The following is a 27,255-nucleotide window of genomic DNA, read 5'->3' as shown; positions in this document are numbered from 1 at the left end:
TTGAACATTATGTCAATAACAACAAGTGGGAGGAAAATAACTGGGGCAGCGAAGGTTAATTAATTGGTTATTGTGTGCCAATATCTTGTCCCAAGGAATACGTATCATTTGCCCTGTGTAAGCCTCTATTTAAAACGTTTTCATCATTCTAAGCAGAGTTCACAGTGCATTTTATTCCAGTGCCGTCAATTTGTGTTTACCCACTTCTCTCTCAGAGAGTCTCTGCTTCTCTTCTTGTTTGTTGACTCTCAACTTCAACTCTACTACTTTGGCAGGGGAAAATGAGCAACGATGGGTCAAGATTGTTAGCACGAATGCCAGTTCGATATAACTCATTCAATGACTTTCAACTACAGATTCAGATGGAAGAGGAGCCTGTGTTGCCGTTGATATCAACAGTTGCAACATTGACCCTATCTTCGCTTGCATCAACCTTGAATTCAACTTCATCAACGTCCCCTTCTCCTACATCCCAGAGTTCTAGTCCTTTAGCATCTCCATCAGAAGATACCAGTGAAAATGATGATGAAAACCAGAACAAAGATGATAATAATAATTCACACGATGAAGACGGGACTACTATGTGTAAGGAGAGACAAATTAACAACAATGTAAATAATGTGGCTTGTGAAATTGCCAAAAGATTCAAGCATTGTATGCCACAGACACCGGGGGAGTCTGATATTCACAGGACAGCTTTCACGGGCAATATTGAGTATTTACGATCTTTGTTAGATGATGGAAATCCGGCAAACTTTAGAAGATCAAAAATCAACCAAAAGAATCGACTAGGGTGTACTCCCATCCGGTTAGCGGCCACAGGTAAGATTGGTATTGGATTGTTATAGTTATATATTGTACTCCCATTCGGTTAGCGGCCACAGTAAGATTGTTATGGATTGTATAGTTATATATTGTACTCCCATTCGGTTAGCGGCCACAGGTAAGATTGTATTGGATTGTTATAGTTATAGGTGTACTCCCATTCGGTTAGCGCCACAGGTAAGATTGTTATTGGATTGTTATAGTTATAGGGTTTTACTCCCATTCGGTTAGCGGCCACAGGTAAGATTGGTATTGGATTGTTATAGTTATAGGGTGTACTCCTATTCGGTTAGCGGCCACAGGTAAGATTGTATTGGATTGTTATAGTTATATGTTGTACTCCCATTCGGTTAGCAGCCACAGGTAAGATTGGTATTGGATTGTTATAGTTATATGTTGTACTCTCATTCGGTTAGCAGCCACAGGTAAGACTGGTATTGGATTGTTATCGTTATATGTTGTACTCCCATTTGGTTAGCAGCCACAGGTAAGATTGGTATTGGATTGTTATCGTTATATGTTGTACTCCCATTCGGTTAGCAGCCACAGGTAAGACTGGTATTGGATTGTTATCGTTATATGTTGTACTCCCATTTGGTTAGCAGCCACAGGTAAGATTGGTATTGGATTGTTATAGTTATAGGGTGTACTCCCATTCGGTTAGCAGCCACAGGTAAGATTGGTATTGGATTGTTATAGTTATAGGGTGTACTCCCATTCGGTTAGCAGCCACAGGTAAGACTGGTATTGGATTGTTATAGTTATAGGGTGTACTCCCATTCGGTTAGCGGCCACAGGTAAGATTGGTATTGGATTGTTATAGTTATATGTTGTACTCCCATTCGGTTAGCAGCCACAGGTAAGATTGGTATTGGATTGTTATAGTTATATGTTGTACTCTCATTCGGTTAGCAGCCACAGGTAAGATTGGTATTGGATTGTTATAGTTATAGGGTGTACTCCCATTCGGTTAGCAGCCACAGGTAAGATTGGTATTGGATTGTTATAGTTATAGGGTGTACTCCCATTCGGTTAGCAGCCACAGGTAAGATTGGTATTGGATTGTTATAGTTATAGGGTGTACTCCCATTCGGTTAGCGGCCACAGGTAAGATTGGTATTGGATTGTTATAGTTATAGGGTGCACTCCCATTCGGTTAGCGGCCACAGGTATGATTGTTATTGGATTGTTATAGTTATAGGTTGTACTCCCATTCGGTTAGCAGCCACAGGTAAGATTGTTATTGGATTGTTATAGTTATATATTGTACTCCCATTCGGTTAGCGGCCACAGGTAAGATTGTTATTGGATTGTTATAGTTAAAGGGTGTACTCCCATTCGGTTAGCAGCCACAGGTAAGATTGTTATTGGATTGTTATAGTTATAGTTATATATTGAATTAATATTGTCTTCTTATTTCAGTTTCATTCATTTCATCAAATTTGAAATGTCCTTAACATACAATTTGTCATAGTGAATACAAATATACAGCTTAAACTGGTTAAACCAAAATTCACGAGAATTGAATTATTAAATTAAATTTCAGTTTATTGAACGTATGATCCGTCTATACTATAAACACACTTAGGGTGCAAAACAAAATGTACTATATATAAATTTACCCCTTTATAAGCCCACTCTCCGCTTCTGACCATTCCTTAAAAATTACAACACAAGAAAAGAAAGTAAGCAAAAAGAGAAAAATATCATAATTTTCTTTTAATACAAATACTAAGATTGACCAAATGGTTAATTGAACAGAACCCATCAAAGTCAACTGCAAGTGCCGTATGATTCATACCTAACTGTGTTCCGTCATTACTTCAATTCCTTTTCACGAAACAATTGACACCTCAAGTCTTGAAATAGACAATGCAGCAAGATGAACATAATATTTTAATGAAGTGATACCAATATATATGCAGGCTAGGCTTTGGAACTCCACCAGGGGAAAGAGGGGGGGGGGGGGGGTTGAATAATAATAAATTAAATTAAATTGAGCTCTTATATAGTGCAATATCCACTTACTAAATGTGCTCAAAGCGCTTTACAAGGGGTCCCCGGTCAACAGCAACATTTAACTTGTAGGACGAGACATGACGCCTGTTAGGCAATATTAGAATTTTTCGGACAAAGACAACGCTGTTAACGGCCAGGTACTCATTTTACACCTGAGTGTGGTGAGAGAATGTGAGTAAAGAGCCTTTTACAAGGACTCAACTATGCGTCGAGCGAGGTTCGAACCCAGGACCTTCCGATCCGAAAGCGAGTGTCATACCACTAGACCACATAGCCACACTGGTATGTTATCTACATGTGATGACATATTACATGCTAGAAGCGGAGTAGGGGAAGGAAAGGTTCAGACTTGTCATAAAATATGCTTCAACAGTCGTAACGTCACTTCCCCCGTAATGACGCATGGTAACTTAGTAGCTGTCTCTGAACTATCCTAACAATGGCGGACGCCTTTATGAAATATTTCTCAGACAAGCATAAAAGCATATCCAGAGGGGAAAAAAATCATTATAAATCTGATCATGTTTTGACTTTTACACATTCTGATCACAAGACATATCGATGAAAAGTTCTAGCCATCATGAAGAATAAAAAGTGCCGATTTTCTTTGTTTAGAACCACGATGGCCGATGTTGCTGGGCGACGTGACATCAGACTATTGAATCCAATTAATCATCATCGATCCAGACAGTCATTTGATGACCACAGTTTGTTCATGTAAAATATGCTTACACTGTGAAGTGTGAAGAAAAGATTGGCACCTGTGCTACTCTTTGTCTGTGACTTTATTGATTTAACACATGTGTCTGTTGACAAGCCTATTCTGTGTTACATATCTGCACTCTGTACTAACAACACCGGATGTTAAACAAACAATAAAAACCATCAACTTTCTTTATCTTCAACGGAGTTGGAACCAGTTCACAGAAATAAAAAAATAAAAAAATAGAGCTTTTATACTGTGCAATATCCACTAAATGTGCTCAAAGCGCTTTACTAAGGGACCCTGACCAACAGCAACATATAACATGTCGCACGAGACATGGCGCCTGTAAACTGTAAGGCGATATCACAATTTTTCCGACAGAGGCAACGCTGTTGACAGCCAGGTACTAATTTTACACCTGAGTACAGTGAGAGAATGTGAGTAAAGATTCTTTTTAAGGTACTCAATTAATTGTGCACTGAGCGAGGCTCGAACCCAGGACCTTCCGATCCGAAAGCAAGTGTCATACCACTAGACCACATAGCCGCACCATTGAGGATGACATAACAGGTGCATTCAACCAAATTCAAACAAGCAACAATCTTAAGCATCTTCCCCTCGTCCAAAACGGCGTAAGGATTTCGCATTGATTGCGGCAGAAAATAAAAAAGAGTTTGTTTACCCTAAAATGAATTAAATGAGAAAAACAAAAGTTAAAATGACTTTTTCATAGACCAATGGCAGTTTCAAGCCTGCAACCCAGTGCATATCATTTCATCAAGCTTTCCTTCTTATTCTTATAACTTGTTACATGAAAATAATATATTATAATGTTATCGAGTGTGATGAGGATGGCGATGGTTATATGTATGGTGATCAATGAACGAGAAGGATGGTAATTAGGTAGGTTGTCATGGCGATGATGATGGTTGCGATGTTATTTATGTGCATATGTGTGTGTGTGTGTGTGTGTATGTCAATATATTATGTCATGTATGTTCTTCCTAGTATTGTAATAGCACTTGTAATCAAATGACAAGTTGCCACTATTTTGAGGACAATAAAGATATATTATTATCATCATCATCATCATCATCATCATCATCATTATTATTATTATTATTATTATTATTATTATTATTATTATTATTATTATTATTATCATCATTGTTATTATTTTTATTATTATTATTTAATATTTATCATTACTTTTCTTCCAGGCGGTCATGTAGAATGTCTATCTCTATTGATTGATGCTGGCGCTTCGATCGATGCAGTTGATGTGAAATGTCAGACTCCTCTCTTTGTGGCCATTAAAAACAGACGCTTGGAGTGCGCCTTGAAGTTGTTGCAGTGTGGAGCAAAGCCAGAGGGTGACCCAGGAAACTCTTCCACTCCTCTCTATGTCGCCATCATGAATGGAGACGTTAATTATATTCTTGTAAGTTGATCAGTCTTTTTTTGATATCTGACGATGGAGTGAAAAAGAAAAATATATAGTTGGTATAAATTAGTCAATGCTATTAAAAATAAACTCTGTGTGCGTATTTGTGATATTGTATGTGTCTGTGTGTGTGTGTGTGTGTGTGTGTGTGTGTGTGTGTGTGTGTGTATGTGTGTGTGTGTGTGTTTTGTTTTACATAAATGATCGTTTTAAACTTTTACCCGAAAGTGTGAAAGTCTGCCTGCTAGTCTCCAAACAGCATCTAAAAAACAATTTTAAAAATTCTGCATAGCTTGATTCTATGTGAACTTCGAACAAGATTCTATCATGCGTGTGACTGTTGTGGTGATTTTGTTGTTGAATGAAAGAACTTGTGTGATACCAAAAAATATTTGTAAAGCACCTCTGAGCACAATTTGTGGATACGGGCACTATATCAAATAATAATTATAATAAATAATATGTAATGATAATAATATTAATAATAATCTTGGAGGAAACAGAGCTAGTCACAAGAATCAGTTTTTAGAAGAAAAAAAAAGCCATGTTTGACTCTCGGTCAAGGCAAAAAAAAATTCTGACATATCTTTTCTCTCATTATTTGAAATTTTCATTTAAAAAAAAATAAAATCTTCCATCCATTTTATGGTTTGTTGTGACCCTGTGGTGAAGGAGTATGGATGGTGTTTTAATGTTTTTTCATTGTCTGAAAATTGTTCAAGGGCAGAAGAAACTGGCTTCTGTGTTAGATTATGTCGTACACTGTATTATCATCAGGAAGTTAACAACCAAAAGCAAAATATATTAAAAACGTGCTTAAGGGGCAGTGTGGCTCAGCGGTACGGTCTTTGCTTCGTACCCGAAAGGTACTGAGTTTGATCACCCGCCGCTGCGCTGTGTGGCCTTTAGCAAGTCACCTAGCCCTAGCTCACTTTGCGGCGCTGCACTGCGGCTGACGCCTGGGTTATTCCAGTCTTCCCTTGGAATAGACCCTAAAGACAAATTTCCCCTTGGGGATGAATAAAGGGAATTTTGTTTATTTTATTTATTGAAGGCACAGTGTCAACAAATGAGAAGTGCTCTATGAATGGCATCACAATATAAGTTTTCTAGGGAGTACACTTTAAAATATGAAATTCATATAGTGCAATACCCACTAAACATGCTCAAAGTGCTTTACAAGAGATCCATAGCCAACAGCAACACTTAACCTTTTGGGTGAGAATTTTTTTTTCCCCGACAGAGATAATGCTGTTAATAGCCGGGTACTTATTTGACACCTGAGTTCAGTGAGTGAATAAAGAGCCTTTTCCAAGGACTCAGAGTGTGACTTGAACCCTAGACTTACCAGTCCGAAGGCAGCAGCCTCTTATGGTTCTCACACTACTATGTTATGACGATCGACCCAATCAGCAAAGTCTGGTCCGCATTCGTGCAACGTCGCGAACCCCCCGGGTAGCATCGTCACAACAAACCTTTCGACTAGATGCTCTGCCGTCTCGGGTTCTTGCCCACAGCGGGTACATGTTGGACAGTCAGAAAGACCCCACCGATGAAGCGCACTGGCCATGAGGCAGCTCCTCGACCGAAGCCAATTCGCAGCCACCCAATGTCTCCTCTTACTGGTATCAAAGCCTGGCAACTACTCACCAAGCTTAGAGGAGTGTAGGTCCCCGCCCCCACGAGGGAATGAATTCGTCCAAACCGACTTCCATCTCATATGTGCAGCTCTGTCCGTAGTCAGGGATTCTACGTACAATGGTTGCCGGGACTTATTTCAGCTCGAAACGGGGGCACCGTCCATTATGCGCATCAGAGGGGTATCCCCATTCCCTCTCTCTCTCTCTCTCTAGTCTGAAGGCAAGTGTCTTACCACAAGATGATATAGTCACACTCTAAGCAGGGTTGAAAGTTGTCCGTAAACTTCCAGCTTTGCCGATTTTTAGCCATTAAATGCAGGAGATTGCTGGATTACAAAACGTTGCCGGTAATGGCTAATTTTTTTATTTTTTTTAAATCCCAAAAAACCCAGTTATTAAAGTAAACATACCTTTTAATGGCATTAATTCAACTAAATTGTAACTGGATATTAATTATGAAGATATTTTCGCAATTATTATCCTGTTACATTTTTGTTGAACAAATAATATTATTTATCTATTTATTTAGTATTTTATTGAATTTTTTGTTTATTAATTTATTTGTTTATTTATTCACCTATGTATTCATTAATTTCATCTTCTCAGCTCTTGTTGGAATTTGGGGCCGACCCTGACAAACTCCGCCATTCCCGCGTGTCGTCCACCGTTCACAGTAAAAAATTCACCTCTTTGAATTTGGTCATCGACAACATTGGAGGAGAAGACTGTATTCTCACAGGGGTCAAGGCTTTACTGAAGGCAGGCTGTAGCAAAGAAAGTAGGTTTATTATTGAAATATAAAAAAAATGTGACCCAAAAACGCCTCAAAACGGTATTGAGTCGGGTTGATTAAGATGTTGAAAATTGAGTTATTGAGTTTTGAAGGAAATTGGAAAGAAATACTATATACAAAGTTCATTGAGACAAAAACCATTGAAATTGATGACTCAGATACTCTCGCTATGTGTTACAGTGAATGACATAATCAGTCGGATGGTGAAAAGGTTTGAACTGAGATATTGCCAAGTTTAGTTAGAGGGTCAGTTTTTATCCAAAATGACTTCTTGTCATAAATGATTAAATCAACACTCTTTGTACATTTTCGGGAAATATCAAAGCTTAATTTCACTTCTAAATATTTTTTTACAGCTAGTCAAGTTGAAAAAGTATGAAATTTGAGAAAAGTTGCTTGATACCTTTCCCATACATCTGACCATAACGTCATGAAAAATCACCCGATTTACTTCAAATAAAGATTAAAATGCTCTGGGGAGGATATTTTTCAGAAAAAAAAAAACAAAAAAAAAAATTCAAATCTAAAATTGTCACCTTCCGACTGATTATGTCTCACACTGTCACAAATATGTGCATATGTTGACATTTATTTATTTCAGATATAGAGCTGTTGACAGTGGTGTTGAACGATTACACAAGAGTGTTAGATTTGTTGAATGACTTTGGTGTTCCATTCGGAGGCAAAGAAAAAATTGATCGTATACTAACAGAATTTCCTCGCCAAAACAGTTGTAAACGTCGCCTTCAGCATATAACAGGTTTGTAGAATTTTTCCCCCTCTCTTTTTCATTTAACACCTTAACTCTATCTTTACCGGCCATTTTCCGGATTTTCACATCCAACCTACACAAAAAAATAGATTTATTTCACTCAAACACGAAAGCTGTTACTTCTTGCTATACATATATTTTATTTTTTTGCGAAACGAGCTCTTCATCATAGTGTTAATATAATTTAACTATAGCAAACATTTATGTGTGTGTTCTCAAATATTATGATGTACAAAAGAAATTAGATGACAAAAAATGTTGGCTGCATCGTAACAAATAAAATGTGAAAGTTTTCCTATGGGTGGCAAGGAGGGGGTTAAAGACAAACCAGTTATCTGGCCTGTGACATTAGATGCAAATGCAAAGTATAATCAATTCATTATGGTTATTTATAATTTTAAAAAACCAACCTCTCAATTAATTCCTTAGTCTGAAAAAAACAAAAAAAAAACCCCAAAAAACTTGAGCTTTTATATAGCGCAATATCCACTAAACGTGCTCAAAGCGCTTTACAAGGGGTCCCTGGCCAACAGCAACACATAACATGTAGGACGAGACATGACGCCTGTCAGGCGATATTACAAATTTTTGGGACAGAGACAATGCTGTTAACGGTCAGGTACTCATTTTACACCTGAGTACGGCGAGAGAATGTGAGTAAAGAGCCTTCTCCAAGGACTCAACTATGCGCCAAGCGAGGCTCGAACCCAGGACCTTCCGATCCGAAAGCAAGTGTCATACCACAAGACCACAAACCTGCATATTTTATCATTTTGGCCTGACAAGTTGTCTGTCAAATCCTGATCGATTCAAACGATTTCAGTTATCAGATCTTGTAATGAAAACATAAGGAAGCATTCACTCGTTTACTAAACAAGTGCACAGTAGAGCGAAATTAAATTTAAAATATTTTTTAAATTCACTTTTTGTTTATTACGTTTTTGGGGAGAGAGGGGAAAAGGGGGGGGGGGGGGGGGGGGTGATTTTCATTAGTTTGAATAATAATAATAATGAAGCACAAATTATGAATTGAAACGTCGTTTTCTCAAAACCTATAAAAACCATTTTATCTCTCCCAAAAGTTTTGACACAGAGCAACAAAAACCTTTCTCTTTGTGGACTTTATTCACAGATTTTAAGGATTTTGAAGTGTTATTTACTCCTTGTGAGGGGAAATTTTTGACTTGTAAAGTCGACTCTAGCGACTACAAGTTTTATTTCCTAAAAATTACGAATTTTTAAATTTTCAAGTTGGCAGGTCTGTGTTTGTATAAGGAAAAAAATAAGGGTTGGCAGCTTCTTTCTCAAAAGACTAATAAATAATTCACATTAAGTGGAGATCAAGCCACAGACCACTGTCCCAATTGGAACATTGACAGCGTTGAGTCTGTTTGAAAAATAAATCATAATATCACGGCATGTCTCATACTACATGTTAAGTGTTGCTGTTTGCTTGGGAACCCTTCTAAAGCACTTTGACATGTTTTGTGGATATTGCGCTATATAAATGCTCGTTTTTTATCAAGATTTATAGCCCTTGACTTATCACAAAGTTAATTTATTTTAAACATTTCAATCGTTTTGGCATTTTGTCATGATCATTGATTTTGTTTGTATTCTTTTTTTTTTATTCATCTTTTCATTTTCAGTTTTGATCTCAAAAGTGGATTGTTTTTTTATTTATTTATTTATTTTCTTCTATTTTTCTCTCTGCTCTGTTTGAAATGATCCACACACACTTTCAGATCTTTGCTCTGTTTGAACTGATCCACACACACTTTCAGATCTTTGCTCTGTTTGAACTGATCCACACACACTTTCAGATCTTTGCTCTGTTTGAACTGATCCACACACACTTTCAGATCTTTGCTCTGTTTGAACTGATCCACACACACTTTCAGATCTTTAAAAGAAACTTTATTAATATAAGGTTCTTTTTATTAATTTAAATAGGTAAAAATGATAACATAAGTGCTCTTTCCCCACTCACTATCCTGAATTTAAATTGATAAGTTTTGACGATCATGCCCTCAAAAAAAAAAAAAAAAAAAAAAAAAAAAAAAAAAGAAGAAAAAGAAAGAAAGAAAGAAAAGAAAATGCCAACTGGGTGATTTGTATTGGGAGTCAAACCTTGGTGTACATAGAGGCGTCTGGACACAATTATGAGCTTGTTTCAACATTGTTGTAATGGACAGTATTTTGCGTTCGTTCGAGTTTGAGAGTATTTCCATTACAACCATGAGACCATGACTGTTTTGGTTCTCAGACCTACATAGTCTGGGTGGGGTACCTGACCTCCCATAGTGGGCAGAGAGGCAATTACTGTGTCTTCCATCCCCCTGTAGATAGTTCGAAGATGACGTCACTCAGGTCTTTGTTATTGTTTTTTGCCATCCGCGTTTGTGAGTAATGCTCACTGAACTGTATTAACCTGACTATAAACATGCATGCATACACAGTTTTGTGTGTTAGTCCGTTATACTTCCGAATGGCAATGTTATGAGCTTCTTAGCCAAGCGCATACTATCTATATCTGTTTTTCAACATGCTTTTTATCTTTGTCTTGGAATGAGATTACTTGGTTTTGTCCAGGCCCTGGCTGGGAGGGAAACAGTCAAATGTATAGTTATAGTTTTGGTAGATGATACTTTTTGTCTTGTAAATCATCTCTCTGTCATGCACTGTTTTGTTTACATATTATAACATGATTTGTAAACATTTGGGTATATCCCTTTTAGTTGGTACCTGTGCTTGTGTCTGGATGAGACTTTTAGGTGATCTCAAACTAAGTACTTTGATAGTTTGCTCTTGGAATCTAATTCTGTTTCCTATATGAACCAATTCCCCTTAGTCTTACCTTTTCATGGGTGCTTCAATTGTAATTCTAGAACGTTTTACTATCCCATTTTCTTCCTTTTTTTTTGTTGCTGATATGACCTTAATGTGTTGCAAGCGCCGTAAAACTCTTAAAAACATAATAACAAAATCAGACCTACATATTAACTACACGTCAAGGCAAATCAAAATATGGAGCTCTTCATAAACTGGGGGGAAATTTGTGACTTTACCCGCGGCCATTACTCTACTATAAGATTCTAATACATTTTATTTTTAACACTTTTGCTCGACTACAGTGTCTTATGTGTTGACAGATCTTTGATTGTGTTTATGTTGATGATGATGATGATGATGATGATGATGATGATGATGATGATGATGATGATGCTTTTACAATGCTTTACATTTTCAAAAAGATCTCGTATGGGATTGTGGAAAAATATAAGGATGTGTATTGGTTTGGAATATATAATGATGGTAATAATAATAATAATAATAGTAACAATATTAATAATAATAATAATAATAATAATAATAATAATAATAATAATAATAATAATAATAATAATAATAAATTTAATAAAATATATAAATAATAATAATATAATAATAAAATAATAATAATAAAATCATAATAATATAATATTAATAATAATAATAATAATAATAAATAATAATAATAATAATAAAATAATATAATAATAATAAATAATAATATAATAATAATAATAATAATAATAATTAAAATAATAATAATAAATAATAATAATAATAATAATAATAATTAATAATAATAATAATAATAATATAAAATAATAATAATAATAATAATAATATAATAATATAATAATAATAATAATAATAATAATAATAATAATAAATAATAAATAATAAATAATAATAATAATAATAATAATAATAATAAATAATAATAATAAAATAATAATAATAATAATAATAATAATAATAATAATAATAATAATAATAATATTAATAATAATAATAATAATATATAATAATATAATAATATAATAATAAAATAATAAATTTAATATAATAATATAATAATAATAATAAATAATAATAATAATAATATAATATAATAAATAAATAATAATATATATAATAATAATAAATAATAATAATAATAATAATATAATAATAATAATAATAATAATAATAATAATAATAATAATAATAATAATAATAATATAATAATAATATAATAATAATAATAATAATAATAATAATAATAATAATAATAATAATAATAATAATAATAATAATATAATAATAATAATAATAATAATAATAATAATAATATAATAATAATAATATAATAATAATTAATAATAATAATAATAATAATAATATAATAATAATAATATAATAATAATAAATAATAAATAATAATAATAATAATATAATAATAATAATAATATAATAATAATAATAATAATAATAATAATAATAAAATATAATAATAATAAAATAATAAATAATATAATATATAATAATATATATAAATAAAATAATAATAATAATAATAATAATAATTAATAATAATAATAATAATAATAATAATAATAAAATAATAATAATAATAATATAATAATAATAATATAATAATTAATAATAATAAATACAATTATCATAGAAAAAAAAAAAAAGAAAAACACTTATCGGAGCCAAATATAATCATTCTTCCTATTTTCTCATTCCTGTAACAGAACAACCCCGGTCTTTGATGTCCTCGTGTCGAATTGCCATCATCAAGTGTCTTCACTCCAGCCAAGATTTCGATGAGTTGAATTCCCTCCCCTTACCCTCTGCCTTTTTGTCATATCTGACGTACGAACAAGACTGATGCTTTGTCTGTCCATCTTGCTGCAATTCTTGGGTTATTTCCGTCGACACTTTCATTTAAAGGTGTGGGTTTTTATAAACTTGATTTATCTCATAGCCGGCTTTAAAAAACAAACAAAAACAAAACAAAAACCGAATTAGGGCATTTATAAAGCCTGAAAATTTACAAGCCTGTAAATGGGATGTCTTGTACAATAGAAAAAAAATCCCCCAAAAACTTGAGCTTTTCGTATAGTTCTATATCGGCTAAATGTGCTCAAGGGCTTTACTAGGGGTCCCTAGCCAACAGCAACACTGAATATGTAGGACGAGACATAACGCCTGTTAGGCCATATTACAATTATTTTCCGGAGACAAAAGATGCTGTTAACAGCCAGCTACCGGGAGTTCAACCCAGGACCTTCTGATCCAAAGGCAAGAGACATACCATTAGACTACATAGCCGCACAGATTTGGTCTGTTTATTAAAAGAAATAATAGATGTTCAAAAGTATGGACAACTTTATTTGAAATCAATTTTATGAAATAAAACGATTATCTATGATTGTGTGGCTATGTAGTCTAGTGGTACGACTCTCGACTTTGGATCTGAAGGTCCTGGGTTCAAGTCCCGTGGGATGCATAGTTGAGTCCTTGAAAAAGGCTCTTTTACTCAACATCCTCTAACCGTACTTAGGTGTAAAATGAGTACCTGCCTGTTAACAGCATTGTCTCTGTCCCAAAAAAAACCCCAATGAAAACATCAATACATTACTAAAAAAACCCAGATCAATGACACAGAAATATCCAGTTTGTCGTTAAAAGTCCTGGAATTCAAAATGTTTATACTGAGAGGACGAACTGAATGCATTTATATTTTCATTGTTTTTTTGTTGTTGGGTGAAGAATGTTTTTGAACCCAAAACGTTCCGTGTTTCGTGTTTTGTTTTATTTTGAAGTTGTTATATTCGTTTTTATTTATTGTTTTTTTGGCAATAATGTGGGATGCTGGGTAATCCTTATAGACAATAGCTGGTGATGTTGTAAATTCAGGGTTAAATCTGATTATGTGTCTTACCGAATGATATCCCATAATACGTTGATGTGTTTATTTGGTTCTATTCAATGCTTCTTTGTGAGTCAATCAATGTTAACTATTCTAACCTTTGACCAAGAGTTTTCATGTGAAGCACCGTTGAGAGGTTGGCATTAGACTTGTTTAAAATACTGTTGGAAATTTTATTCTATATGCTATGCAGTGAAATTGTCCTGAAATCAACGTTTAGGGACTGTTAAGATTCGTTGACCTAATTTAGGCTTATTTGACTAGTTATCAAGAGAAACAAGTTGTGTAAGTATTAAACTTGTGTGTTCATATACAAATACATACTGCCGTCTTATGATAGAAAGGATGTAAGCGCAATGGGGTTAGTTTTGAGGAATGGTCGGAAATCTGTTTGAAATTTTAAGGATTTGTTTTTTGCATCAATTTCAAAATTTTTTATTTCTGATAGTGTTATATTGTACATTGTCTTACGTCGAGAAGATAACATCCCAGCCCAAACTGCAATGACAGAATATTTCCTTCAAGGCAACAAATGTGTAGAGAGACCACCAACATCAATAGTGACTACCCTGAACCTGGATTTCTCTACATATTAGAAATTTCTGGAGTCAGATGAGGCCGAATTAATCCCTGAAGAACTAAGAAATATTGCAGTGCCCTCCGTACTAAAGTCACAACAAGATCTTGACAGCCTCAAAACTCTGGCCCAGGACCGTGACCAATGGAAACAATTAACAACATGGATGGAGAGAGCAGCTGTACTTATGGACCATGACTGAATCACACAATTCTCAGCAAGCGTCATTCGGACTGCGATGTTTACTATACTACTATATTGTACATTACTCCATGACCAAGTTAGTATTGTGCGCCGTGAAATGGGGATTTCCATACTATAAATAACTCTTTATTTTTTTTACATTGCCCCTGTCATCCTTTCACCATATGTCTGCAGCATATGTGTCATAATATGCATACAGATGTAAATTGTCCATATGCAAATCTTTCTCTGTGTGAGAGTGATGTGTGCAGAGCTGCCAACTTGCAATTTTAAAAAATAGTAGTTTCCAAGGGGAAAAAAAAGAAAAAGTAACCTTATCTCTCTCCTTACCAGCTATTTTTAGAATTTCCCCAGAAAATTCACTCCCACTCAACACAAGAATAAACTTTTCTTACTCAAACAAAAAAAGTAACAAATGAGCTCTACAAGACCGTGTTTAGTATTTATAGCTGTAACCAAAGCAATTCTTTGAATTTTGTGATGTACAAGAGAAATCAGAATAAGAAAATTGTCGGTTGCATCGTAATGAATGTGACGATTTTCCTATAGGTGGTAAGGAGAGGGTTAAATGGCTTTAGAAATAAATTATTTACCCCCAGCACGATCCAAAAATGCTCCAAAGTCCATTTAAAAGGATCCCAAGGAACTAAACGTTCCTTTTCAACAAGATTTGTTGAATCAAAGAGGCGAATGCAGTCCTGTAGCTGGAGCCAAAATGTTTCGTAGTATTAGGCAGGTTTGGGTGTGATAAATAATCAACATCCACATGCTGACCCCTGACCTCCCACAGTGGGTTGGGAGGTCACTTACTATGTCTTCTATACACTTATATCAGTTTTCCAACTTGCTTTTTGTCTTTGTCTTCGAATGAGATTACTTGGTTTTGTCCTTTCCCCGGATGGTGTCCTTGGCTGGGAGGGAAACAGTCAAATGTATAGTTAATAGTTTCTGGAGATGATATTTTTTCCGTTGTAAATCATCTATGATATGTGCTGTTGTTTTGAATGTGTAATGTACGTATTTGAGTGTGTTCCTCCTGGTTGGATCCTGTGCTTGTGTCTGGATGAGACTTTATGTGATCTCAAACTAAGTACACTGACGTTGTGCTCTTGGAATCTACATCTGTTCTCTATTTGAACCAACTTCCCTTTGTCTTACTTTTCTTGTGTGCTTCTAATTGTAAATCTAGAATTTTTTAGCTATCCCATTTTCTTCTATTTTACTGGCACTGATATGACCTAAGTGCGTCGCAAGCACCTTAAAACCCTTAAAAAAAAAACAAAAAAAAACAACAAACCAACATTCTACTACATATTGCCAGCTTGAACCAAAAATGGAGAGAATCACATTTTAACTTTTTTTTTTTCCTTATTTTACGTGCAATAATGAAATCCTTCAATATTTTCACAATATTTTGGTTGCAATGCACCAACGTTTCTAACAACTCGAAATGTAATTTTATATTTTCTTTGTCACCTGTTTCCTACATTTTATTTTGTTATTTGTTTTTGTTTTTTTTCATTTCTTGTTTTGTTTTTGTTTTTTTCTTTTACAATTTTATTGGTACACAATTGGTGTTCTTGTAGTCTTGTTAAGCAGTTTATTTAAATTTTAAAAATCTAGTCATTTGTACTTTTTAAAATCTTTTTTAAAAAATCGTTATAATATTGTGGTTTATACACTTGGAGACGACAAACTCATTTGGTCTGATACACATCGACTTTTGTTTTGTATTTTTTTCTTCTTCTTCTTCTTTTTTTTTTTTTTTTTTGAGGATTATTTTTTTAAATAGACCCACACATTCATTTCCTGATTTTTTTACTTTTCTCTTTTCGGAATATTTTTAATTTTCAAACTAAATTGCAATAGAATAATTTCTAGTCTCTTATTTACCTACTTACCTACTATCCAGTCTCGTCCTCATTGAAATTGGCTGCCCGCACTCTACAATGACAAATATCTGCCCATTCCTCTCGTCTATTGACGGTATTGTATAACTCTCTTCCATTCATCTCTGTCCATTCTAGTCTATTGTTTAAGATGTATTATTGCACATTTGTATTGTACAATGGTAGCCTTCGTTAACTTATAGCCTGCCATTAGGACTTGTCATTTGACTTCATATGTAGATTAATACACTGCCTAGTGAGTTGTCATCAGTATTGCTCAAGGAAACAACAAATGACCACGTTGGTTGAACTATTGAATACAATTCACGATTTAAAAAAAATTTTTATGGTCGTTGACTTGTAGTCCTACAGAACCATACGGCCCAAGGATCCGGAGTTTACCCCGGCTTCTGTAGTTTGAAACGGACAATAACAATTGCTTGCTACCCTTTGGATAGACCGAGTTACCCAATCACTGCTGGGGGGACAGGGGGGGGGGGGGGGACGGGGGGGTCTCGATTGTGTCCTTTGATTGTGAAGCGATTGCTCTATGGGGGAACCCCCTCGTCGACTTGTATTTCGACAAAAAAATTTGGTCAGTGTCAGGTCATAAGCTTAAGAAGGCTACAGTTCAATACAAATGTGACCCATCATCACAAAAGAGTGTTATCTTGGGATGATGTAGATGATAAAAAGTCACAAAGTCGAATCGATCAAAAATATTAAATTTTTGTTACTTACTTACTTACTCATCCATGGCTTGCGCTTGTATGCACGTTGCCTATCGTATGCCTGGGTGGGGTTTGACCGAGGATGTTTGAAGGTGTGTCACAAATTCCTTGTTTTGATTGGGAAAATAATCCACTGGTTAATTTGTTTCTGTTATTTGAATGATTATTATTGTTTCAAGAACCTTTTGGTTTATATAATAAAATAGCCGGACTCTTATTGAGCTGAATTGAACTTTATATAGCGCAATACCCACTAAATGTGCTCAAAGCGCTTTACAAGGGGTCCCTGGTCAACAGCAACATTTAACATGTAGGACGGGACATGCCGCCTATTAGGTGATATTACAATTTTTTTGGACAAAGACAATGCTGTTAACGGTCAGGTACTCATTTTACACCTGAGTACAGTGAGAGAATGTGAGTAAAGAGCCTTTTCCAAGGACTCAACTATGCGCCGAGCACGAGGCTCGAACCCAGGACCTTCCGATCCAAAAGCGAGTGTCATACCACAAGACCACATAGCTGCACAAATACAATTTTATGTAATTGATACAGTTAAGACTGAATAGAGTGAGTTTGAGTTATAGTCCTCCTCCTTTTTTGGGTTTTTTTTTTTTAGGTCTTATTGAATGTGAAGGGGGGTCCAGTTAGCTCAGTTGGTAGAGCGCTCGTTTCATACACATTGGGACTGAGATCAATCCTGGGTGAAGTTGGAGATTTTTGTTTTGGAACCTCCCTGACCACCCAGCTCTATTTGAGTAGCTGGGTCTAATTTGATCTGATGGAAATGTATTTTTAGATAGACTAAGTGTCCTATCAAAAGGGTAGCAAACAATTGGTATTGTCTGTTTCAATGGTATATTTCAAGTTTAGAATTCACAAGTTCATGTTGCTAATGACAGATTAATGATAATGCTATGTGTCTTGTACAAAGACAACCAACCTACTAGTTCACACCGTTTATTTTCACATTAACACATGTTGCCATTCTCTCCATTTTACTTGTTTTTATCATGAATTATTATCCAGTTAAACTTTTAACATAATTATGTTTTATATCAAGTTCAATTTTTAACATAATTAATTTTATGTTTTCCTTTTGCATCTGACAGAACAAGAAATTGTTGGTTTACAAGTTTAAATATATTTTTCACTTTTTCACTATGGCGTTTAGTTACAAGTTTGCCGTCAGTACCCAATACATGATTTTAGTCTTTTTCTTTTCTTACATCTAATTCTAAAAAAAAAGTATTATTCCAGTTATTATTATCTTCATTATGATAATGATGATCGTTTTTATTATTATTATTATTATTATTATTATTATTATTATTATTATTATTATTATTATTATTATTATTATTATTATTATTATTACGAGTATATTATTATTATTATTATTATTATTATTATTATTATTATTATTATTATTATTATTATTATTATTTTAATTATTTATTTATTCTTTACTAAAAGATTTATTTCTTTTCTTTTCTTTTTCATTTTTCTTTTATAGATTTTGGAATCCCTTTTTTTTTTTTTTTTGGTATTTTGTTCTTTTAATATTGAATCTCTTACACTCATTTTTGTTTATTACGTTGTGGTATATGGGTACTGCCTTGTTTTTAACGAACGACGAATTCGTGGGACAAAGATTGTCAATCTCTGGGTGGGGATCCTGACCTCCCATAGCGGACAGGGAGGTACTTACTGTGTCTTCTATCCCTTTATATCTGATTTCCAACATGCTTTCTGTCTTTGTCTTGGAATGAGATTGCTTGGTTTTGTCCTGACCTTGGTCGGAGTCCTTGGCTGAGAGGGAAACAGTCGAATGTATAGTTATAGTTTTGGGAGATGATATTTTTGCCTTGTAAATCATCTCTCTGTTATGCATTGTATTATGTTTAGTTTACATATTATATTATATGATTGGTAAACATTTGAGTGTATTCCTTTTAGTTGGGACCTGTGCTTGTGTCTGGATGAGACTTTTAGGTGATCTCAAACTAAGTACTTTGATGGTGTGTTCTTGGAATCTACATCTGATTCCTATTTGAACCAATTCCCCTTTGTCTTACCTTTTCTTTTGTGCTTTAATTGTAATTCTAGAACTTTTTACTATCCCATTTTCTTCCTTTTTACTGGCGCTGATATGACCTAAATGTGTTGCAAGCGCCGTAAAACCCTTAAAAACAAAACAAACAACCACCAAAATACATGCGGATTTGGATTGTGTTTTCTATAGCGCCAGTTTTGTGTTTGTATTGACAGTTTGAACGTTTTATTTCATTCATCCACTTAGAGTTAGGAAAGTCACATTGTTTGATTTATTCATTGATTTCCACTTGTAAATCACCGTAGAATGAGTGTTTTGCTCACGGAGCACAACGAAGATTTTTTTTGTTTTGTTTTGTTTTGTTTTGTTTCTTAGTACATAATAATATTGGTTCTTATTTTGTTGAGTTTGTTCTCCACATTCAGTGACAAAGCGCCTTATTTTGTATTTCATAGAATTCTATACAGTCACTTGTTGCATTCTGTCAGCCCCGAAATAATTTTCAATTTTCACCATAATAATTAACTATATATATATATATATATTGCCCACACCTTTTCAAGCGCTTTAAACTACTATGATTTTTTGTTAGATCGTCAGTTTTTGTTTTATACTTCATTATTTAACCCAGAAAAACGGATGATAGCGAATTGTTGTTTTGTTTTTCCAAATAACTTCGTATTGGAGTGTGTTTTTTTTTGGCTGAAGTAAAAAAAAAAAAAAAAAGAATAGCAAAAAACAACCCCCCCCCCCCCCCCCCCCCAAAAAAAAAAAAAAGACAAACAACCTTTTGGGGAAGCCACCTTTATAGTTTTGTTTTGTTTTTTTTTTGTTTTTTAAATGTAAAAATTGTCTAAATTCATTTTCAGTTATCCTCCGCCACATGAACAAATCTTTCAAACAACATTTGAAGATAAAATTTCTGACAACTTTGTTATTTCTGTTCGAGTTGGCATGTGAACCAATTTACTAAAATTTTGTTGCTTTACATTACTAGAGACATTTGTTTGTTTGTTTATTGTCTTAGTAGAGGCTCCTGATAGCTCAGTTGGTAGAGCACTCGCTTCACACACAAAGGGACTGAGATAGATCTCAGGTGCGGTGGAGATTTATTTTTTCTGACCACCCCTGTCTACCCAGCAGTGAATGGGTAGCTGAGTCTGTTAAATTTGGTGGAAAGTACTTTGCGATTGACGAACGTCCTATCCAAAGGATTGCAAGCAATTATTATTGTCCGTTGATAGAAACCGGGTTAAACTCCAGCTCCATGGGCCAAATGACTCTCATTCTCCATTTTGACTGGGATTCCTGACCTCTCATAGTGGGCAGGGAGGTACTTACTGTGTCTTCTATTCCCTTATATCTATTTTCCAACTAGCTTTTTGTCTTTGTCTTGGAATGAGATTACTTGGTTTTGTCCTCGCCCTGGTTGGATACCCTGGCTGAGAGGGATACAGTTAAATGTGAAAAGTTAGTTTTGGGAGTTGATATTTATTTTTCCTTGTAAATCATCTCTCTGTTATGTATAGTTAGAGTTTTGGAGATGATATTTTTTTTCCTTGTAAATCATCTCTCTGTTGTGCATTGTATTATGTTTTGTTTATATATTATATATGATTTGTAAACATTTGAGTGTATTCCTCTTAGTGGGGACCTGTGTTTGTGTCTGGATGAGACTTTTAGGTGATCTCAAACTAAGTACTTTGATAGTGTGCTCTTGGAATCTACACCTGTTTCCTATTTGAACCAATTCCCCTTTGTCTTACCTTTTCTTGGGTGCTTAAATTGTAATTATAGAAACTTTTACTATTCCATTTTCTTCCTTTTTACTGGCGCTGATATGACCTAAATGTGTTGCAAGCGCCGTAAAACCCTTAAAAACCGACAAACAAACATCATTCTCCATTGACGACGTGAGATGTGCTGTTTGATATGGTGTGCATATCCCTGTTGTATGATTTTGATTTTTGTTTCCTCGTACACGGATCTACGTTTAACATTTGAAATGAATTTGTTTTGAATGTTTATGTGCAATACACAGTTCGTTTCTTTTCTTTTTATTTTAACACTTCATTGTGGTAAAGGAATACATGTGATATTACATAAATAAATATAAATGAAATAAAAGCCATGATTTAAAAGTGCTCAACTAGAGAACATGGGGCAAATTTTTTAAAAATGTATTTTTTTTCTCCAATTTTATGAATTTGTTTGTATCAGTATATTATTAGTTACCTATATTATATCAGTGATGAAGGGTTTTCCTCGGATCCGCGGAAATGCGCGATTTTGGAGTCTAGTGGGGTGGACATTCATCCTTTTAAAAAGTTGCTTTTCCCTCAATCAAATGTACTGGCAGTGAGAGAGAGACTCGTATATTAAATAGGTGTCGTTTCCCATTTGCCAGACGTTAGATACAGTATCAATAAATGATAGTTTATCATCTCAATTGTTCTTGAAGTGAGGGTTAGTACAGTTAGGGCTTAAGGGCAGTCGTTAACTTTTCCCTCCTTTTTCACTTTTTGTCACCATCAATACTGATATATGTGGCGCTCTGGGCGAGGTCCAATGACCTCCCATCGTGGGCAGGAGATCACGCGGTGTCTTCTTTCTCCCTTTATCTGTTTTTCGAGTTGTCTTTGTAGACATTCATCCTTGGATTGGGATTGCTTGGTTTTGCCAACACTGGCCGGAGTCCTTGACTGGGATGGAAACAGTCAAATGTATTGTTATAGTTTTGAGAGATGACATTATTTTTCCTTGTAAATAATCTCTCTGTGATGTATTGTCAGTTATGTATTCTGTTTTGGATATATTCTGTAAACATGTGAGTGTATTCCTCTTAGTGGGATCTAGTGCTGGTGTCTGGGTGATACTTTTAGGTGATCTCAAACTAAGTATATTGATAGTGTCTCTTGGAATTTACACCTGTTACCTATTTGAACCATTCCCCGTTGTCTTACTTTTCCCTCAAGTCTCTGGGTGGGGATCCTGACCTCATAGTGGGCAGGGAGGTACATGCTGTGTCTTCTATCCCCCATACCCGTTTTCCAATTGTTTCCTGTCATTATCTTGGAATGAGATTTCATAGTTTTGTCCTGATCCTTGCCGGAGTTCCTTGGCTGGGAGGGAAACAGTCGAATGTATAGTTATAGTTTTGGGAGATGATATTTTTTTCCTTGTAAATCATCTATCTGTTATGCATTGTATTATGTTTAGTTTACATATTATATTATATGATTGGTAAACATTTGAGTGTATTCCTTTTAGTTGGGACCTGTGCTTGTGTCTGGATGAGACTTTTAGGTGGTCTCAAACTAAGTACTTTGGCGGTGTGCTCTTGGAATCTACATCTGTTGCTATTTGAACCAATTCCCCTTTGTCTTACCTTTTTTTTGTGCTTTAATTGTAGTTCTAGAACTTTTTACTATCCCATTTTCTTCCTTTTTACTGGCGCTGATATGACCTTAATGTGTTGCAAGCGCCGTAAAACCCTTTAAAACAAAATAAACAAATACTACTACTACTACTACTACTACTACTACTACTACTACTACTACTACTACTACTACTACTACTACCACTACTACTACTACTACTACTACTACTACTACTACTACTACTACTACTACTACTACTACTACTACTTCTATTCCTTATTTGAATCAGCCCCCTTTGTCTTACTTTGATTGGGTACTTTTACTTTAATTCTGGCATTTTTTTTTCTTCTTTTATCCCATTTTCTTCACACTTTTTTCTCTGGCGCTGAAATGACCTACGTGCTTCAAACCCGTGAACATACAACAAAACAGAGCAAACACCCCTCAGAATTATAAATTCAGAAAAGTGAGTGGAGCTGGCACTTAAGTTGATAACAACAAGAAATGAAGTGAGTAGGAAAGTGCCAGAAGACAATAGGGAATAAAAATTTCGCGGCGGCGATGGGGGCTCGAACCCTCGACCTTACTGGTACGACAACTCCACCTGGCCGGGGAGATCGTGACTCTACCATATGAACTATCAACGACCCCCCAAAAAGTCGCTTCTAACCCTAGTCTTTATTAGAGTCTTCTCTCCCCGACTTCTTGAGGTCACGGGTTCAACACACACACAAACGAATTGTAGAACGTGACATTCCGTCTAGAAGGCACCATTTCAATTTCTTATCGACAAGGACGAAGTTGTCATTGGCCAGGTACTCATTTTACATCTGAATATGGTGGGCGAAGAGTTGGCTTTCTCCAAGGACTAATTAAACTTAGGCGCCGTCTACAGCGGAATTCGTGAATGCACAACTGCTGAATGAAGATGACTCCACTATAGTGACACTACACTGATTGATCCAGGGTATCAACTTGTTAATCAGATGACAGGATTCAATAGTCTGATGTCACGTCCGCCAGCAACGAGCAGCTTGGTTCTAAACAAAGAAAATCGGTACTTTTTATTCTTCATGCTGGCTAGAACTTTCACATGTCATGCGATCAGAATGTATACAAGTCAAAACATGATCAAATTTATAATGTTTTTCTCCTCTAGATACACTTTATGCTCGTCGGAGAAGTATTTCATAAGGGCGTCCGCCATTGTTCTGATAGTTTAGAACCAGTTGCTAAGTTACTAATCGTCAATACGAGGGAAGTGACGTCACGACTGTTGAATCTATTGCCAAACTCTGGGGAAAATTTTTAAAAAAATTTGGCCAGAAAACTTGCACTTCAAATATTGGTCGATATAAATGGCCCTTATTTTGGCAAAAAAAAACTCTCAAACCTGGGCTTTCGGCGAAATTTTGATTTAAGTCCCAGGTTTGAGAGTTTTTGACCAGACGAGAGTCATTTAAATCGACCGATATTTGAAGGACGAGTTTTCTGGCCAAGTTTTTCAATACGAGTTTTTCTAGAGTGCGGCAATTAATTCGTTAATATTATTGATGGATTTTATCTATGTCAAGATATCTAAAATGATTTTAAGTAGCTGGTATTGAAATTTTATATTCATTCTTTGAGTGATATCCCTACACACGTGTTATCTATATGTGTGAAGGATTGATAAATAATACGATATCTCTCTCCCTAGCCTCGACCTCCTCCCCCCCCCCCCTCTCTCTCCCTCTCTCTCTCTCTCTTTCTCTCTCTTTCTCTCTCTCTCTCTCCCTCCCTCTCTCTCTCTCTCTCTCTCTCTCTCTCTCTCCCTCTCTCTCTCCCTCCCTCTCTCTCCCTCTCTCTCTCTCTCCCCCCCCCTCTCTCTCTCTCTCTCTCTCTCTCTCTCTCTCTCTCTCTCTCTCTCTATCTATCTATCTATTTATCTATCTATCTATCTATCTATCTATCTATCTATTTCTCATCGCTCTGCTATGTAGTTATTTTTAAAAATTCTTAACAAATGGTTTGTGAACATTTGAGTGTATTCCTTTTAGTGGGATCTTGTGCGTGTGTCTGGGAGAGACTTTTAGGTCATCTCAAACTATTATGAATTTGACGTCACCCAGGTCTTTGTTATTATTATTATTTTTTTTTTTTGCCATCCGCGTATATGAGTAATTCTCACTAAACCGTATTAACCAGAGTATACACATTTAAGGTAACACAAAGTTTTGTGTGTTGGTCCGTTATACTTCCGGATGGCAATCTTGTGAGTTTCTTAGCCAATCGCACACTATCTACAGACTAAAGATAGTATATGACGTCACGCAGATTTTTGTAATTGCTTTTTGCCATTCATCTTTATGAGTAATTCTCACTAAACTGTATTAACGAAACGTTCAAGGTTACACATAGTTTTGTGTGTTGGTCCGTTATAGATAGAACGAAGATGACGTCACACAGGCCTTTGTTATTGTTTTTTGCCATCCGCGTTTGTGAGTTGTTCTCACTAAACTGTATTAACCAGACTATAAAAGTTCATGGTTACACAGAGTTTTGTGTGTTGGTCCGTTTTACTTCCGGATGGCAATGTTGTGAACTCCCTGGCCAAGCGCATTCTATCTATAGATAGTATGCAGATGACGTCACTCAGGCCTTTGTTATTGTTTTTGCCATCCGCATTTGTGAGTTGTTCTCACTGTTCATGGTTACACAGAGTTTGTGTGTTGGTCCGTTATACTTTCAGATGGCAATGTTGTGAGTTTCTTAGCCAAGCACACACTATCTATATACACTTTCAACAAATTGGGTCATCGTCATCGGACACGCCAACAAAAAGCTATAAAAACACAGATGATGTCTGAACTCTTCGTGTTATTTACTATCACAATACGATTCAATAGTCTGATGTCACGCCGCCCGGCAACGGCGGCCATCTTGGTTCTAGACAAAGAAAATCATTACTTTTTATTCTTCATGCTGGCTAGAACTTTTCACATCCCTTGTGATCAGAATGTGTAAAAGTCAAAACATGATCAAATTAATGGGGGTTTTTATTTCTCCTCTGGATACGCTTTTATGCTCGCCGGGGAAATATTTCATACGGGCGTCCGCCATTGTTCCGATAGTTTAGAACCAGTTACTAAGTTACCCTGCGTCATTAGGAAGGAAGTGACGTTACGACTGTTGAAGCGTATTACACAGAAAACAAACGACATCTTGTGTTTATATGACAATCTATTATGCTATGCGTTCAGATAGAATACTCACAACAAACCCCAGCTGGATATAGACAGTATGCTATTGGCGAAAAAGCTCACAACATTGCCATCCGGAAGTATAACGGACCAAGACACGAAACTATGTGTAACCTTGAACGTTTATAGTCTTCTTAATACAGTTTAGTGAGAATCACTCATAAACGCGGATGGCAAAAAACAATAACAAAGATCTCAGTGACGTCATCTTCGTTCTAACTATCGCATGCCAAGACATAGATAATATGCGCTTGGCTAAGAAGTTCACAACATTGCCATCCGGAAGTATAACGGACCAACACACAAAACTGTGTGTAGCCATGATTGTTTATAGTCTGGTTAATACAGTTTAGTGAGAATTACTCATAAACGCGGATGGCAAAAACAATAACAAAGTCATGAGTGACGTCAACTTCATACTATCTATCAATGAATATGTCATTTTATAATAACAGCTTGAGTGACTGAATGTGGAAGGATGACACAGTCCAGAAGCTTGTTATGGGTGGCAGTTGCCATGGCGACATCCATGAGGAATAAGCCTTGATGATGATGATGATAATGATGATAATGGTGATGATGATGATGATGATGATGATGATGATGATGATGATGTTGATGATAATAAAATAATAATAATGCTGAAAACTTATATAGCGCTATAACTCGCTATAATATAATGATGATGATGATGATGATGATGATGCTGATAATAATGATGATGATAATAATGATGATGATGATGATGATGATGATGATAATGATTATGATGATGGTGATAATGATTATGATGATGATGATAACAGCTTGAGAAAAAAAGAACAATATATCAAAATACGAAACGCTTCGGGTTCAAAACGGCACAGAGTCCCAGGTTTGAGAGATTTTGTCAAGGTGATAAACATAATCGGTTGATATAATTTGAAGGACTTGTTTGTTTGTTTGTTTGTTTGTTTGTTTGTTTGTATGTTTGTTTGTTTGTTTGTTTGTTTGTTTGTTTGTTTGTTTGTTTGTATGTTTGTTTGTTTTTTATTTTATTTTTTAGTGAGTGCCTTCATTTTCATAAACACACACAACGCCGGATATAACCAAAGAGCGTGTAGGTAACGATTGTTATGTTACCAAGAGCTCTCACTTCCCGCTTTTGGTGAAGCCACGCATTTTCCGTCTTCTACTCGTATTTTCTTCATTGTATCAGTAAGCCTAGCGCGCATGATACACGCGGAGC

The 27,255-nt window shown here is 35.2% G+C and overlaps 1 protein-coding gene across 2 annotated transcripts; it reads left to right on the top strand.

Annotated features, from left to right (window-relative positions):
* Positions 1-16,441, top strand: LOC144958089 (uncharacterized). Of its 2 annotated transcripts, XR_013642331.1 has the most exons (6): positions 23-822; positions 4,771-4,991; positions 7,241-7,412; positions 8,029-8,187; positions 12,768-12,966; positions 14,397-16,441. XR_013642331.1 is itself a non-coding variant. In XM_078889727.1 (5 exons), exons 1-5 carry the CDS (start codon positions 282-284, stop codon positions 12,902-12,904), a joined length of 1,230 nt encoding a protein of 409 aa, XP_078745853.1. In that variant the 5' UTR covers positions 1-281; the 3' UTR covers positions 12,905-16,441. The 2 variants fall into 2 exon arrangements, 1 of the variants encoding a protein (XP_078745853.1); XM_078889727.1 differs by having other exon boundaries at positions 1-822; positions 12,768-16,441.
* Positions 16,442-27,255: the final 10,814 nt, after the last annotated feature.

Source organism: Berghia stephanieae, chromosome 12 (genome assembly GCF_034508935.2).
Source record: "Berghia stephanieae isolate SIO BIC M18660-M18661 chromosome 12, UCSD_Bste_1.3, whole genome shotgun sequence".
Classification (NCBI taxonomy): domain Eukaryota; kingdom Metazoa; phylum Mollusca; class Gastropoda; order Nudibranchia; family Aeolidiidae; genus Berghia; species Berghia stephanieae.
Note: the sequence above shows the minus strand (reverse complement) of the source record. Positions and strands in the feature narration are given on the sequence as shown.

What these genes read in the sequence shown, in the direction of transcription:
- LOC144958089 (XM_078889727.1), top strand. Translation starts at nt 282, where the DNA reads ATGAGCAACGATGGGTCAAGATTGTTAGCACGAATGCCAGTTCGATAT. An exon ending in GAGACGTTAATTATATTCTT is followed by an intron (nt 4,992 to 7,240) that starts GTAAGTTGATCA and finishes TCATCTTCTCAG; the next exon opens with CTCTTGTTGGAATTTGGGGC. An exon ending in TCGCCTTCAGCATATAACAG is followed by an intron (nt 8,188 to 12,767) that starts GTTTGTAGAATT and finishes TTCCTGTAACAG; the next exon opens with AACAACCCCGGTCTTTGATG.